The sequence below is a fragment of the Semicossyphus pulcher genome, unplaced genomic scaffold, assembly GCF_022749685.1.
Source record: "Semicossyphus pulcher isolate SPU_LCO1_2020_fin unplaced genomic scaffold, fSemPul1.0.p SCAF_8, whole genome shotgun sequence".
Classification (NCBI taxonomy): Eukaryota; Metazoa; Chordata; class Actinopteri; order Labriformes; family Labridae; genus Semicossyphus; species Semicossyphus pulcher.
This window is the reverse complement of record NW_027211759.1, coordinates 1,375,781-1,392,091: the sequence shown is the minus strand read 5'-3', so window position 1 is coordinate 1,392,091 and position 16,311 is coordinate 1,375,781. Positions and strand designations below refer to the sequence as shown.

The 16,311-nt window shown below is 47.6% G+C and overlaps 3 protein-coding genes across 6 annotated transcripts; 1 reads left to right on the top strand and 2 right to left on the bottom strand.

Annotated features, from left to right (window-relative positions):
- Positions 1 to 306: 306 nt before the first annotated feature.
- LOC138613221 (uncharacterized) lies at positions 307 to 2,792 on the bottom strand. Its single transcript, XM_069686841.1, has 4 exons — positions 2,718 to 2,792; positions 2,108 to 2,201; positions 1,765 to 1,852; positions 307 to 1,448 (listed from the first exon to the last, which is right to left on the bottom strand). The coding sequence occupies exons 1-4, from the start codon at positions 2,740 to 2,742 to the stop codon at positions 432 to 434; spliced, it is 1,224 nt and encodes a 407-aa protein (XP_069542942.1). The 5' UTR covers positions 2,743 to 2,792; the 3' UTR covers positions 307 to 431.
- A 1,267-nt stretch (positions 2,793 to 4,059) lies between these two features.
- kcnj11l (potassium inwardly rectifying channel subfamily J member 11, like) lies at positions 4,060 to 7,460 on the top strand. Of its 2 annotated transcripts, none has more exons than XM_069686452.1 (6): positions 4,060 to 4,156; positions 4,644 to 4,806; positions 4,955 to 5,194; positions 5,273 to 5,542; positions 5,751 to 5,958; positions 6,056 to 7,460. In XM_069686452.1, exons 2-6 carry the CDS (start codon positions 4,648 to 4,650, stop codon positions 6,484 to 6,486), a joined length of 1,308 nt encoding a protein of 435 aa, XP_069542553.1. In that variant the 5' UTR covers positions 4,060 to 4,156; positions 4,644 to 4,647; the 3' UTR covers positions 6,487 to 7,460. The 2 variants fall into 2 exon arrangements, with proteins under 2 accessions (XP_069542553.1, XP_069542554.1); XM_069686453.1 differs by having other exon boundaries at positions 4,077 to 4,087.
- Positions 7,461 to 7,728: 268 nt separating this feature from the next.
- Positions 7,729 to 10,942, bottom strand: cd59b (CD59 molecule (CD59 blood group) b). 3 transcript variants are annotated; one of them, XM_069686455.1, is made up of 4 exons: positions 10,709 to 10,942; positions 8,504 to 8,605; positions 8,101 to 8,321; positions 7,749 to 7,830 (listed from the first exon to the last, which is right to left on the bottom strand). In XM_069686455.1, the coding sequence occupies exons 1-3, from the start codon at positions 10,761 to 10,763 to the stop codon at positions 8,122 to 8,124; spliced, it is 357 nt and encodes a 118-aa protein (XP_069542556.1). In that variant the 5' UTR covers positions 10,764 to 10,942; the 3' UTR covers positions 7,749 to 7,830; positions 8,101 to 8,121. The 3 variants fall into 3 exon arrangements, with proteins under 3 accessions (XP_069542555.1, XP_069542556.1, XP_069542557.1); XM_069686456.1 differs by having other exon boundaries at positions 7,749 to 7,827; XM_069686454.1 differs by having other exon boundaries at positions 7,729 to 8,321.
- Between the last annotated feature and the right edge of the window lie 5,369 nt (positions 10,943 to 16,311).

The following is a 16,311-nucleotide window of genomic DNA, read 5'->3' as shown; positions in this document are numbered from 1 at the left end:
TTAAACATCAGTTATAAATGAAAACACTTTGGGATTCTCAGTTAGGAAACATTCTTCTGTGGTGACCGAAAAGTTGTCCTTTAATCTACGTTTTTTTACTTTATCAATATAGCTTTCATAAACAAATAATTAATGACAAAGTCTTACAAAGGTGATTTTTCTGTTCTGATCTCATGATGAGTGAGTGAGTGAGTGCTCTCCTCCCTGCAGTCATTTTATCTCATGTCATAACTGTCTCAGAGTGCAGGACCAATGTTTTAATTATTTCTCTCAGCCATAAATCACACTGAAAAAAGGAACACCAAGCAGAGGAACACAGAGTCTTTATTTTAAGAGCAGACCTCCAGACACAGAGGTCAGAGGTCCAAATGTGTTTTTGTCTTTGTTTATCACATGAAATCCAAGAACACAACACAGAACACATCCTGCGCTCACAGCTTCTCAACAAGCTTCTGGAACAACGACACCAGTCTCTGTCGGGTCTCCAGCTGGTCTTGATCCAGATCTGCTGCCGTCAGACTCTGGTAGAACCTGGTCTGTAGCACCACTTCCTTCTCTGTCGTCATGTCAGCCGCATGTCCATTGACAGCCTCCCCCTCCCTCTCTCTCCTCCACAGTGCTCTCTCTCTCTCTAAATCCTCTCTGGCTCTCTCTACAAACACTCGGTCTCTCTCCAGGAAAGCTCTGTCTCTGTCCAGAAACGCCCGGTCTCGATCCAGACACACCCGGTCTCTCTCCACAGCTGCTCGGTCTCTTTCTAAAGCAGCTCTGTCTCGCTCTACAGCCGCTCGGTCCCTATCCAGACTTGTTCTGTCTCTCTCAAGCGTGGCCATGTCTCTGCTCAGCAGCTCTCTGTCTTTTTCTAAAGCGATGAGCTCTCTGTCAAACTCGGCTTGCTCTCGCTCCAGAGCCTGCCTCTCACTCTGCAGCTCTGCCAGCTTCCTGTCCACTTCCACCGCCTCCCTGACCACGTCTCTAGAAGAGGGAGGCGTCCTGTTGGTCTCTGCGGTGTAGTTGGGCAGCAAGGTGGCGTAAAATACAGGCTGGCTGTTGTTTATCACAGGTCGGCTCTGAGACTCAGGGATTCTCAGGTGTCCTCCATCTCCTGCGGCCGATATGACCTGTGGGGGAAACTCAGTTTTGTTCTCTGCCTCGACTTTCCCGCATGCTTCCACTCCACTCAGCTCCAGGACGTCCCCGAATGTCCCCTCATCCTCCAAAGGTCCCATTTCAGCGACATCCAGTTCAGAGAAAGCTGCTCCCTCACTGGACAGCATGACCGGAGTCGAGGGGGGTCTATAGTCCTCATCTTCATCCAGCAGGGAGGGCTTCAAGATGGTGGCTGTCCCAGCCAGGCGGCCGGTTATGGCCTCGTCCATCAGATGGAACCACCGCCACGAGCTGGGCTGGGTCAGAGTCTCCATGCCCTCTGGAGGGTTCTTCAGCCCCTGCACAGGAAGAGGAAGTCAGAATTTAAAGGTACCTTGTAGAGTTTTTTTGTAAAACTTGATTTAACAGCAGTAGCAAAAAAAACCCTTTTATAGGAGAGTCATCGCCAAAATGAAAAGTATCAGTAAGTAAGGCAACTTCTTTAAGCAGAAACAGCAGTTACAGCAACTGAACTTGGTAAATCAGAGAGGTAAAATGTTTTTGGGAGAGGAGTCTGGTGGCTTTGAAGAGAGCGATGTCGTCTCTGGTTTAAAAAAACATCTCACTCTTTAAAGAAAAGGTCTATCTCTGTAGAAAGAGTTTAGCTGGACTCACCCTGTATCTCTCCTTCAAGTTGTCCCACTTCTTCTTCAGCTGCCGCGCTGACATCGTCCCCTGTAGCCCCATCTCTCTTCTGATCGCCCTGCAGGAGAGAACAGAGTACATCATCAGCCAGGAATTCACCTGCAGCAACACGGCTGATTCACTCTCTGTAGAAGTATCTCTGTTCTGTTCAGTTAAACTCTTTTACTGGACCAGAACATTGCTACATATTTTGTAAAATGTTCGATAGTTTTTGGGTGATTAAAACTTTTTATTGCATGTGCAGCATCTGAGCAGGTAGTGTGATGGAGTCTGAGCAGGTAGTGTGATGGAGTCTGGAGGAAAGCAGACTGACTTCCAGCCTCTCATGGCAGAGTTCCTCCTCCCGGTGAAGATGGCTTCATTGGATGCTCGAAGCTGTATCATCAGTCTGATGTCTCTATCTGTCACTGTGGAGACAGATTCGTCATCAGTTAACCTGCAACACATTAGTCTCCACTGATTGACGCTAAGTTCTCTTTCATCCAAAGTAGGTTTACTTTACACTTCTACTTGTCTACATTCAGAGGAAGATATTTTATTCTGGTAAAACTACCGCACTCTATTTATCAAATCATTTTAGTTATTAGTTGCTTTTCTTAATTCTTGTTATCAATGTGTGATACTTCTACGCTTTTTCACCTATGGTTAAAAAAACAATAACCCGTCTTAGCAGAAACTTGGGTATTTAACCTTTTGAAATCACAATCACCGTAAACATTATTAATAGGGTCAATCTGCCTAGTAACATACATTTCATTGGGACCGTTAAATGTAAAGCATCAGTGTTAGTATCATTAAAAGCTAGCTTCTCCATGACAAAACAACAACACAAAAATCAAATGTTCATGTAGCTGTGAATCTGTTATCAAACAATGATCTAAACTATCCTCATTTAGAATGAAGCTGTTTCAAAATCACATTACGTCTGTATGTGTTCTCCATCTTCATTCTCGTTTCGGAGCCTCCGTCCAGAAACCCAAACAGCTAAAACATCCGGCGGGGACCGGAAGTAAAGTTTGTCTTCTTCTTCTTTTCTATTTTATCGGAAAACGAAACTCACCGACGGCACTTTTCTGCCACCTACAGGCTGTTTTTATTTAGCAACTTTTGCTTTTGCTGTTTAATAAGAAATGCATAAAAAATACAAAAGAAGTTCGATTACGTTTTTAAATTATTTCGTAAACACGTGATTAAATATTCATATGTAACTATATAATTAAATGCTCAATAGATACTGTGTACATTTAAACTTAAAATTAGAGAAACTACAGAGACTGAATTATATAAACAAATATTTACATTAATAAGGAATGGTAAAGTTAAAGGAGGAAAATACAAACATATTAGAGAGGGGAGTTAATTAACAAAACCTGAACCCTTAAACCCCTTAAAATCTGCTGAGCTTTAATGAATTGTAATAATTTAAGATTGACTTAAAAATTTTAAGGATTTCAATATTTTACCGTGTAATTTCACTTATTTTAACTCTATGTTGTATGCTTTGTTTGTTTAACTTTCTTTTCGCATAAATTGTTTGCATTTGCATTTTATCCTGTGTCTGTTTCAGGACACATTATAAATGTAATAATAATTTATGGGATTTTTCTGACAATACAATTAATATTTTAAGGAAATTCTGAAAATGAACTTTTCATTAAAAGTACCTTAAAACCGGTTGTTAATCATGTTATTCATACTCATCTGTTTTCAAAATCCATCAATTATTAGATTAAATTAAACAAATATCAAACAAATGATCTAACTTGATTAACTGATTGTTCACTGTATAATTTTTAGTGTTACAGGAAGTAATCTCTCCTCTCTCGCCCCCTGTTGGCCGCAGGAAGCCTCTGCAAGGTGAACTCGCTCAGCATCCTTCAGCAGGTGCGTCAAGTTCAACATCCGGATCACACCACACAGGAACCGAGTAAAATATTTCAAAATTAAAGTCTCATTAATTTTATTACAATAATAATTATATTTTTTATTAACCTTAGCATTTTCAATTTACAAATGATGTAAAAACACAAATGACTTCTAACAGAACATGAATAATATATTTACTGAATCTATGGGCAGAAAAAATACTGTTGATAATCGTGATACGCAGACCTTGTTCTTTTTTAGACTGTTTTGCATGTAGAGGAAAGGGCCGCTCCGCATTTTATTTTGAAGGTGGTAACCGGAAGCTGTGCCATGCGTGATGTTAACACTTGACTCCGGTCCTAGTGTTGGTGTTGTATGAAGGAGCTGATGGGTAATCGATGGAGGCCGTGATGTGCTTCACGTCGACGTAAATAAATCGTCTTTAACATCAGAAATATTTGTGTTTGTTGGAGCTCCGCTGCTGTGTCCTGAACAGGTAACGTGACTGTTTCTCACCTGTGCTTACATTGACGGACAGAGAGAATAAGAGCCTATACATTACAGATAGCCTACAGATGATGTTTTTCATTCTGAGTAACGACATAGAATCTCAAACGGTTCTGTCTTTGATATTTAAAATAATCGCATTTTTTAATGGCTCCTTGTGGTAATTGTGATAATGATTTCCGTGTTCCTGTAGAACACAACAAATAATTTATATATATTAACAGAGAGCTTAATGTCAAAATGGAACACCCTTATAGCAGTCGTGGAAAAGCAGTACAAAAACCACAATGTGGAAATACTCCATTATAATCCTACTTCAGTAAAACACAGATATACTTCATGCTTCATGTCGTGAAAACAGTAAAAGTACTGCAGCAGAACACTTTCTGTTTCAAAACTATCTATCTACTGTGTGTGTGTGTGTGTGTGTGTGTGTGTGTGTGTGTGTGTGTGTGTGTGTGTGTGTTATCATGCAGCATCATGTTAGCAAGGAAAGGCCTCCTGCCGGATGGCTTCCTGCTGACCCGTCTAGCAGAGGACCAGAACCAGCCGAACCGCAGCCGCTCCAGATTCCAGAGAGCTCGCTTCATCACCAAGACCGGGTCCTGCAACGTGGCCCACAAGAACATCAGAGAGCAGGTATGTGAAGTACACAGGTCACACCTGGAGAAGAACATGTGACACTCCTGGACTCTGTCAGAACACCCAACAAGGCACTCACATCCCAAACGTTTCTCCAACGATCACGTCTTTGAACTTTAACCTGCTGTGCTGCGTCTGGTGTCAGGGTCGCTTCCTGCAGGATGTTTTCACCACCATGGTGGACCTGAAGTGGCAGCACTCCTTCCTCATCTTCACCTCGGCCTTCCTCTGCTCCTGGATGCTCTTCGCTATGATCTGGTGGCTCCTGGCCTTCGCTCATGGAGACTTGGAGCCCCGGGACCCAAACGGCGAGCCGGGCCCCGTCCCCTGCGTCACCGCCATCCACTCCTTCACCTCCGCCTTCCTCTTCTCTATTGAAGTCCAGGTGAGAGCTGCAGGCGATGTTGACTTATCCAGGTGTTGTTTGTGGTGTTGTTAGCTGTGAGCGCTGTGCCTGCTGCAGGTGACCATCGGTTTTGGAGGCCGGATGGTGACGGAGGAGTGTCCTCTGGCGATCACTGTGCTAATTGTGCAGAACATCTTAGGCTTGATCATCAACGCCGTGATGCTCGGCTGCGTGTTCATGAAGACGGCTCAGGCAAACCGGCGAGCAGAGACGCTCATCTTCTCCAGAAACGCTGTCATCGCTCCTCGAAATGGGCGGCCGACCTTCATGTTCAGAGTCGGAGACCTGAGGAAGAGTATGATCATCTCTGCCACCGTGCAGCTGCAGGTCAGCTCTTTTTATATCGCAGTAACTGTCAACCAGATTCTTCATTTTCTCCCTTCATGTCACAGCTGCACCGCAAACTAGGCTCGCAGAATCAGACAGCTGAAGAAAAAACAACTTGCATCTCAAGCTGCCAGGGACGCAACCCTGTGAAACTGGAGCTGCTTTAAAACACTGTTGATCCGTTTCACACCTTTCGTGCTCCCTGCAGGTGATCCGGCGGACGGTGACGGCAGAGGGCGAGGTGATCCCGGTGTGCCAGCTGGACATCCAGGTGGAGAATCCTCTGAGGAGTAACGGCATCTTCCTGGTCTCTCCTCTGATCATCAGCCACACCATGGAGAGAGGGAGTCCTCTGTACGAGCTGTCCGCTCAGTCGCTGGCCTCTGAGGACCTCGAGATCATCGTCATCCTGGAGGGTCAGGACCCACGCAGACATGGATCCTGTTCACTTGGATCCACAAAAATAAATTCCACAGTGGAGGATTTACTATGACTTCTTTCTCTCTTTTTAAGGTGTGGTGGAAACAACGGGGATCACCATGCAGGCGCGGACCTCCTACACGCCTGAGGAGATCCTGTGGGGGAGGCGCTTCGTCTCCATCATAACAGAGGAGGACGGCCGTTACTGCGTCGACTACTCCAAGTTTGGAAACACGGTCCCCATCAGGATGTCGTCTCTCAGCGCCAAGGAGCTGGACCAGACCAGAGGGGTCCAGGAGGGAGGGTCAGACGCCAACCTGCAGGGCTGGGGGCTGGTCAGAGCTGGCAGAGGGGGCTTCCGCAGAGGAGGCCGGACCTGCGATAGCTCCGCCCCTCAGCCCTGGTACGCCCAATCAGAGAAAGCAGAGGGAGAGGTGGAGCTGAAAGGTCAGAAGAAGAAGGTGCAGCTGGAGGTGATTGGACGACAGATTGAAGAGGACGGACTGGGAGAGCTGAGCGAATGAAAACCAGGAAACCGTCAGTGTGTCCCAGTTTCACACCACACAGCAGACACAATACACTGGTTCTCCTAAAAACCAGGGTCCCTTTTTTATGTTTGTTGGAGTTCAAATGATTCATAGCTACAAAAACATTTGAAATGTCTCCAGTAGATGTGTTCATCCTGCAGCAGTGAAACAGGCCGTAATGTCTGCAACATAATCCTTGATGGGTCAAAGGTCGTCCACTAAAAGTTCTTGTTGTTTCCACTGACAGGCTCAGAGTGTTATTCTAAGTGTGTGACAACATGACAGAAAGGATCCCTACAGAGATAGACCTTTTTGTTACAGAGGAAGATGATTGTTTTTTTTACATCGCTCTCTGCAGACACACCAGACTCCATTCAGAAAAACACTGATTTTACCTCACAGGACACAGAGGGTGTTGTATTTTTTAACCTAAAAAATAGGACCCAGGTTAAAAACTCCTCCCGTTAAAGTTGTTTTGTTTCAGCGACAGTGGGCTGCAAAGAGACGGACAGGAAATGATAGAAAAACATGTTGAATCCTGCGACTAGAACATCACTGCCACTTCAACATAACGAAGAGACAAGATGTTCTTGTTGTTCCTGGTTCTCCAGCAGCCACTGTGTGTTTTCATGTTGTCAGCCTTTATTATTCTGCGATAGCGTCCACCAACACCACTCAGGATGATGATCCAGCACAGACTTCAAACACGCCCACATTCCATTTGCAGTTTGGACTAAGCTTGTCTCGTGCTTGTCTCGTCTCTTTGCCTTCTACTCTGAAATAATAAATAATATCCCCGTTTCATGAAACCCAGTGTTTACAGAAGTTATTATATTGTATACAAGTCCTCTAAAATGACAACGGCCAGTGTTTAAGTCATGTAGCTCATGAAGAAAATGATCCTCCTGTATGAAGTGTCTCTCAATCGATCATGTGATATTTATGTTTAATAAATCTATTTTTTGTATTTATCTCGTGCTTGTGTTGTTGTGTTGAAGCATTTAAGATGTTGTTTCCATCAGTTTGTTGAGAGTGGACGTGTGGACTCTCTCAGCTCTCTGTTTCCGTCATTTTTCATGTCAATTACTAAGAACTTGTCAATCACAGGTAGCCCCGCCCTAACCCCTCCCCTCTTCCTGGTCTGTGTGACTCTCAGTGGGAGCATCAGTGACTAAATGAACATCATGCTGTGTTGAAGAAGACTTGAAACTAGAGACTGAGACCATAAAGTCATTAGGAACATGTTTACTGAGGGAATACATCAGGAGAGGAGGAGGAGCATGTTCTCATAGGCTTCTATAGGATCAGACTTCTTTTTGTAACCAGTGGAGACGCCCCCTGCTGGACATAAGAAAACAGACATGTCTGCATTGGCTTCACTTTCTGGACCCGGAGGCTTCGTCCACTTCTGGAAGAAAATATTAATTTGACACAAAAAATCTAATAAAACAAAAACTTGTTTTCTTGTTTTTATTGTTAAATGTGTAAAAAGTATAAAATTGCAAATTAGCAAAAAAGGTGAAAAAAAGACTTTAAAACACGAGACCTGAGAACCTGTAAGTGCCGACAACATCATCACTGTGTTTAGTTCATGTTAACAGAAACAATAACCTCCTGTAAGCTGCAGGTGTTTCAGGTCGAGCACCACCAGGAGCTCAGCAGCGACCCCAGCAGGGCCAGGAGGGACGTTGCCATGGTAACAGCGTTGCTGGAGTTGCACAGGTTGCTGCTGCAGCATCGGTACGTGAAGCCCGAGATCGCCGGGAACATCTGGGTGAGACGGGAGTTATCGCAGTCTGTGTACCGGATGCACTGACGGATGGTCTTCCCACCTGGACACACGCACACACGCACACACACACACACACACACACACACACACAGGTAAGACGTTGTAACCAGAGAATTTTTGGTTTTGAGAATATCTGGTTTATGAAGCATGTGGACATTTGTGATACTGGTGAAATGTGATGAGTAATCCTCTGATGACGGGAACCTGCAGGTGATAACTGACCTCTCTCACTCAGAGATATACACGAGTCTTCATATGTGCACTCCTGCACGTTCTGACAGAGTCCCGTGTAGTCAGAGCACTTATAGCAACGAAGTCCTGAACCTGAAGAAGCAGGAGGAGGAGAAAGAGGTAGAGAAGAAGAAGAAGAAGAGGAGGAAGAGGAGGAAGAGGAGGAGGAACAACCACCTACATTTAGCTCATCCAGTGTTCATACAGATCAATATCACATCACTAACACACAGAGATACAGACACATGAACATACGTACATCATGTAACTTTTCCATATTTATTTTCTTATGATTTCAGAATAATACAGCAATAATACTTTGAATTTTTAAAGTGATCTTTGAAGTTTAAAGCTCATATTAACACTTGCTGAAAAAGTTTCCTCTCTGTTAACCAGATTTCATAACAAAAAGCACAGAAACATCTGGAGGGACGTCTTAAAGCTGCTGTGAGGAACTTTGTGTTCGTGTTGATGTTGGCGCCCCCTGTGGACGAAGCCGTACCGCTGATCTCTTTGCTCATTTTGTACTGTTCATACTGAAGTGGTGTTTTTTAACATCAAATGTCATCCTGCTTTCTGTAACAGTCGTATGTTTCACTCACTTTACATGTTAGCCCTGTAAAATGTAAACAGAGGCAGCGTGCAGGGAATCGCTCCGTCTGACACCTACCCCCCCCCCCCCCCCCCCCCCAGCAGTTTCAGGCATTAAAAATAACTACAGAGAAATAATCACTCTCACGCTGATGGTCTGGTCTGCTGTAGTAGCTCATGTAGAGTCATCAGTTTCATAACCAGAGAAAAACTCCTCACAGGAGCTTTAAACTTGTCCTGCACCATAATCCACTCTTCATGTTAATGTCTATTTGCTATTTCATGTGTAAGCTAGCATGTGAGAAAGCTAATGCTAGCCTCGGCTAAAAACAAAGCTAAGTTAAGATAATGATTTTCCCTTTGTTTGTGTTCTGTAAATAGAAAATATACTCTAATGAAATAACGTAATTCTTCCACATAGTTTAATTAGGCAGCATCTAAATCAATTCATAATGGAGAAGAGAAACAGCTACACTCCTGTAGGCTAATGGTAGCTAGCTTAGCAAGAAGGTAGCTAGCTTTGCGGATTTCAGTAGCTAACGTCTCATTTAACTTACGAGAATTTAATTTGAATTGAAGATAAAGCTCCCTTTAAATCATAAATATAATGTCACTCAGACAGCTAACAGACAAAGTAGAAATATTAAGTGATGCTACGTTCACGAACGACACTGCTGTTTTGAAATGTTTCGTACACATGAGTAGAACCGAGTCCTTTTTGAGAGATGTTCTTTTAACAGTTGTACCGAAGTTTCACTGCCTTCACTAAAACTGCTTTTAACACACGAGTGAAGTTTGTATGTAAAGACTAACAAGCTATTCTCTGACTTAATACATGACAGTATTTATATGAATATCCTGACTGCATCTCTGCAGCCTGATCAGCAGTGCAACATTAAAAATGAATGTCTCTTAAATTATGCACCAGCTCCTGGTACAGCAGTTAAACAGAACGTTAGTGCCATATCCAAAGTACATATTTAGACTGTATATATATACATATATACATGTATATATATATGTATATGTATATGTATATATATATGTATATGTGTGTGTGTGTGTGTGTCTGTGTGTGTATATATATATATATATATATATATATATAGAGAAGTTTAGCTTTGCTAGGTATTAAGCTAGTTTTTAAAGGTACTACGAGTGAATTTAGCGGAATAACCCAATACATAAAATATAAAAACATTTTTAGTCCCTCTACATGCAAAGCATTTTCTTCAATCACATGTGAACCTGCAGGAGCACTATTTCACTGCGCAACACCCTGCTAATTTATGCTAGCTAGCGGTTACCATCAGGTACGTAGCTTGATTTTGCTTGCTAACTGATTAGCTTTAAATGTCTATCTTAGCAGCAGAGACCTGCTGAAGTAAAACGGGACAGGACTAAATATATTTTAGACCAGACTCCAGTGCCCGGTCAGGTCTCAGTTTACAGTCTCATTAAAAGTCTTAATGAGTCAAAAGTTGAGTTGAATGAGTCAAAGAACACCAATACTGTATGACAGATGTATTCGTGTAAATGTAGTTATTTTAAGAAGTATCGTGTGTGGATGCAGCTGTCAGTGTGTGATGGTCTCCGTCCACTCACCCAACTGAATCATCCCAGAGCAGAGCAGCAGGATCAGCCCGAGGCGGCGCTTCATGTCGTCTCCCTGCAGGAGAGGAGTAAAACCAGGCGGAGGAAGGAGTCAGGTGGGAGCAGAGGAGCGTCCGGCCGGGTTTGGTGTCCGTTCTGGTCCGCTGTGACCCGGGGAGGAGAACGACAGGCGCCTGAGAACGACTCTTTGTCCAGAAGACCACAAAGAATGTCTGTCCTCTTCCTCCTCCAACAGTCACAGAGCACCGCCTCACTGACGCTCTTATTACAGATCTGTGTGTGTCTGTGTGTGTGTGTGTGTGTGTGTAAGCTGCTGCTCATCTGTTTAAAGCTCCTTTCAGAGCACTCCTATAGTCACATTATATATCTGTACAGTGATGTACACAGTGAACTCTCAGTCATTATTGTCTTGACTTTACACGCCTCTGACCCTGTGACCCTGTTTAACCCTGTAACACTCACACTCTGTAAATGTACACATGCAGCCTCTAAATAGTGACCCTGAAACAAACCGTGAGTTCATCCATATTTTACACCTTAAATCTGAAGAAGTCTGATGTTTACATAAATCATGATGATATCAGATTTAAAGCAGCGAAATGAGAAATGAGATCTGAGCAGAAGAAAACATTAAAGTTCTAACAACCTGAAGGAATCACATTTTACATGTTGTCAGGGCGGCACGGTGGTGCAGTGGTTAGTACTGTCGCCTCACAGCTAGAAGGTTCCTGGTTCGGGAGAGGCGGGGCTGGAGCCTATCCCAGCTGTCATTAGGCGAGAGGCGGGGTTACACTTGGACAGGTCACCTGTCAGTTATAGGGCTGACCCCGCTCAGACCTGCTATCAACATGTGGACAGCCTTACCCACAGGTGTGAACACTCCCTTTCACATGTGGTCCTTATCTGTCACTATTGTGCGCTGGTAGACTTTGCTATTGTTCTTTTGCACATGCGGTCAGTTCAGGACTGTCATCTTGCAGTGAACAAAGGCCAGAGAGACAGACAACCTTTCACGCTCACATTCACACCTACGGGCATTTAGAGTCACCAGTGATCCTACCGAGCACGTCTCTGGACTGTGGGAGGAAGCCGGAGTACCTGCTAAAGTCAAAACAAGGTGCAGACTAAATAAAAACATTAAGAGCAAAAAGGCTGCAAATACAGAAACGATGCAAAGTCTTATAATCGTGTTCTTTTTCCTGAAGAAGTTTTGGTGCGTCAGCGTAACAGAAGAGAACGATTTGAAGTCAACCACAACGTTAGTCTGGTGTGAACATGCAGCTCTGAGGCGTGCTCCCTGCAGAGGTGGAGGTCAACACTCTGTGGTCTGTGTCACAGGGCAGCGACAAATGAGCGCATGTGGTCGTCTGGGTTGGAGGACTTTTGAAGACTGTGGCCCACTCTGTCCTCCTCTCTGTCCTCCTCTGTGTCCTCCTCTCTGTCCTCCCCTGTGTCCTCCTCTCTGTCCTCCTCTCTGACCTCCTCTGTGTCCTCCTCTCTGTCTTCCTCTCTGTCCTCCTCTCTGTCCTCCTCTGTGTCCTCCTCTCCTCTCTGTCCTCCTCTGTGTCCTCCTCTCCTCTCTGTCCTCCTCTCTGTCCTCCTCTCTGTCCTCCTCTCTGTCCTCCTCTCCTCTCTGTCCTCCTCTGTGTCCTCCTCTCCTCTCTGACCTCCTCTCTGTCCTCCTCTCTGTCCTCCTCTGTGTCCTCCTCTCTGTCCTCCTCTCTGACCTCCTCTCTGTCCTCCTCTCTGACCTCCTCTGTGTCCTCCTCTCTGTCTTCCTCTCTGTCCTCCTCTCTGTCCTCCTCTGTGTCCTCCTCTCCTCTGTGTCCTCCTCTGTGTCCTCCTCTCTGTCCTCCTCTCTGTCCTCCTCTCTGTCCTCCTCTCCTCTCTGTCCTCCTCTCTGTCCTCCTCTGTGTCCTCCTCTCCTCTGTGTCCTCCTCTGTGTCCTCCTCTCTGTCCTCCTCTCTGTCCTCCTCTCCTCTCTGACCTCCTCTCTGTCCTCCTCTCTGTCCTCCTCTCCTCTCTGTCCTCCTCTCTGTCCTCCTCTCGTCTCTGTCCTCCTCTCTGTCCTCCTCTGTGTCCTCCTCTCCTCTCTGTCCTCCTCTGTGTCCTCCTCTCCTCTCTGTCCTCCTCTGTGTCCTCCTCTCCTCTCTGTCCTCCTCTCTGTCCTCCTCTCCTCTCTGTCCTCCTCTCTGTCCTCCTCTGTGTCCTCCTCTCCTCTCTGACCTCCTCTGTGTCCTCCTCTCTGTCCTCCTCTCTGACCTCCTCTCTGTCCTCCTCTCTGACCTCCTCTCTGTCCTCCTCTCTGTCCTCCTCTCTGTCCTCCTCTGTGTCCGCCTCTGTGTCCTCCTCTCCTCTCTGTCCTCCTCTCTGTCCTCCTCTGTGTCCTCCTCTCCTCTCTGTCCTCCTCTCTGTCCTCCTCTCCTCTCTGTCCTCCTCTCTGTCCTCCTCTCTGACCTCCTCTCTGTCCTCCTCTGTGTCCTCCTCTCCTCTCTGTCCTCCTCTCTGACCTCCTCTCTGTCCTCCTCTCTGTCCTCCTCTCCTCTCTGTCCTCCTCTCTGACCTCCTCTCTGTCCTCCTCTCTGACCTCCTCTGTGTCCTCCTCTCTGTCTTCCTCTCTGTCCTCCTCTCTGTCCTCCTCTGTGTCCTCCTCTCCTCTGTGTCCTCCTCTGTGTCCTCCTCTCTGTCCTCCTCTCTGTCCTCCTCTCCTCTCTGTCCTCCTCTCTGACCTCCTCTCTGTCCTCCTCTGTGTCCTCCTCTCTGTCCTCCTCTCTGACCTCCTCTCTGTCCTCCTCTCTGTCCTCCTCTCCTCTCTGTCCTCCTCTGTGTCCTCCTCTCCTCTCTGTCCTCCTCTCTGACCTCCTCTCTGACCTCCTCTGTGTCCTCCTCTCCTCTCTGTCCTCCTCTCTGACCTCCTCTCTGACCTCCTCTCTGACCTCCTCTCTGACCTCCTCTCCTCTCTGACCTCCTCTCTGTCCTCCTCTCCTCTCTGACCTCCTCTCTGTCCTCCTCTCTGACCTCCTCTCTGTCCTCCTCTCTGTCCTCCTCTCTGACCTCCTCTGTGACCTCCTCTCCTCTCTGTCCTCCTCTGTGTCCTCCTCTCCTCTCTGTCCTCCTCTCTGACCTCCTCTCCTCTCTGTCCTCCTCTCCTCTCTGTCCTCCTCTCTGACCTCCTCTCTGTCCTCCTCTCCTCTCTGTCCTCCTCTCTGTCCTCCTCTCTGTCCTCCTCTCTGACCTCCTCTCCTCTCTGACCTCCTCTCTGTCCTCCTCTGACCTCCTCTCTGTCCTCCTCTCCTCTCTGTCCTCCTCTCTGTCCTCCTCTCCTCTCTGACCTCCTCTCCTCTCTGTCCTCCTCTCTGTCCTCCTCTCCTCTCTGACCTCCTCTCTGTCCTCCTCTCTGTCCTCCTCTCTGTCCTCCTCTCCTCTCTGACCTCCTCTCTGTCCTCCTCTCTGTCCTCCTCTCCTCTCTGACCTCCTCTCTGTCCTCCCCTCTGACCTCCTCTCCTCTCTGTCCTCCTCTCTGTCCTCCTCTCCTCTCTGACCTCCTCTCTGTCCTCCTCTCTGTCCTCCTCTCCTCTCTGACCTCCTCTCTGTCCTCCTCTCTGTCCTCCTCTCTGTCCTCCTCTCCTCTCTGACCTCCTCTCTGTCCTCCTCTCTGACCTCCTCTCTGTCCTCCTCTCTGTCCACCTCTCCTCTCTGTCCTCCTCTCTGTCCTCCTCTCTGACCTCCTCTCCTCTCTGACCTCCTCTCTGTCCTCCTCTCCTCTCTGTCCTCCTCTCTGTCCTCCTCTCTGTCCTCCTCTCCTCTCTGACCTCCTCTCTGTCCTCCTCTCTGTCCTCCTCTCTGACCTCCTCTCTGACCTCCTCTCCTCTCTGACCTCCTCTCTGTCCTCCTCTCCTCTCTGTCCTCCTCTCTGACCTCCTCTGTGACCTCCTCTCCTCTCTGTCCTCCTCTGTGTCCTCCTCTCCTCTCTGTCCTCCTCTCTGTCCTCCTCTCTGTCCTCCTCTCCTCTCTGTCCTCCTCTCTGACCTCCTCTCTGACCTCCTCTCCTCTCTGACCTCCTCTCTGTCCTCCTCTCTGACCTCCTCTCCTCTCTGACCTCCTCTCTGTCCTCCTCTCTGTCCTCCTCTCCTCTCTGTCCTCCTCTCTGTCCTCCTCTCCTCTCTGACCTCCTCTCCTCTCTGACCTCCTCTCTGTCCTCCTCTCCTCTCTGTCCTCCTCTCTGACCTCCTCTGTGACCTCCTCTCCTCTCTGACCTCCTCTCTGTCCTCCTCTCCTCTCTGTCCTCCTCTCTGACCTCCTCTGTGACCTCCTCTCCTCTCTGTCCTCCTCTGTGTCCTCCTCTCCTCTCTGTCCTCCTCTCTGTCCTCCTCTCTGTCCTCCTCTCCTCTCTGTCCTCCTCTCCTCTCTGTCCTCCTCTCTGTCCTCCTCTCTGACCTCCTCTCTGTCCTCCTCTCCTCTCTGACCTCCTCTCTGTCCTCCTCTCTGTCCTCCTCTCTGACCTCCTCTCCTCTCTGTCCTCCTCTCTGACCTCCTCTCCTCTCTGACCTCCTCTCCTCTCTGACCTCCTCTCTGACCTCCTCTCCTCTCTGACCTCCTCTCCTCTCTGACCTCCTCTCTGTCCTCCTCTCCTCTCTGACCTCCTCTCTGTCCTCCTCTCTGACCTCCTCTCTGTCCTCCTCTCTGTCCTCCTCTCCTCTCTGTCCTCCTCTCTGACCTCCTCTCTGTCCTCCTCTCTGTCCTCCTCTCCTCTCTGTCCTCCTCTCTGTCCTCCTCTCCTCTCTGTCCTCCTCTCTGACCTCCTCTCTGTCCTCCTCTCCTCTCTGTCCTCCTCTCTGTCCTCCTCTCCTCTCTGTCCTCCTCTCTGTCCTCCTCTCTGACCTCCTCTCTGTCCTCCTCTCCTCTCTGTCCTCCTCTCTGACCTCCTCTCTGTCCTCCTCTCCTCTCTGACCTCCTCTCTGTCCTCCTCTCCTCTCTGTCCTCCTCTCTGACCTCCTCTCTGTCCTCCTCTCCTCTCTGTCCTCCTCTCTGACCTCCTCTCCTCTCTGTCCTCCTCTCTGACCTCCTCTCCTCTCTGACCTCCTCTCCTCTCTGACCTCCTCTCTGTCCTCCTCTCCTCTCTGACCTCCTCTCTGTCCTCCTCTCTGTCCTCCTCTCCTCTCTGTCCTCCTCTCTGACCTCCTCTCTGTCCTCCTCTCCTCTCTGTCCTCCTCTCTGTCCTCCTCTCTGTCCTCCTCTCCTCTCTGTCCTCCTCTCTGTCCTCCTCTCTGACCTCCTCTCTGTCCTCCTCTCCTCTCTGTCCTCCTCTCTGTCCTCCTCTCCTCTCTGTCCTCCTCTCTGACCTCCTCTCTGTCCTCCTCTCCTCTCTGACCTCCTCTCTGTCCTCCTCTCCTCTCTGTCCTCCTCTCTGACCTCCTCTCTGACCTCCTCTCCTCTCTGTCCTCCTCTCTGTCCTCCTCTCCTCTCTGACCTCCTCTCTGTCCTCCTCTCTGTCCTCCTCTCCTCTCTGACCTCCTCTCTGTCCTCCTCTCTGTCCTCCTCTCTGTCCTCCTCTCCTCTCTGACCTCCTCTCTGTCCTCCTCTCTGACCTCCTC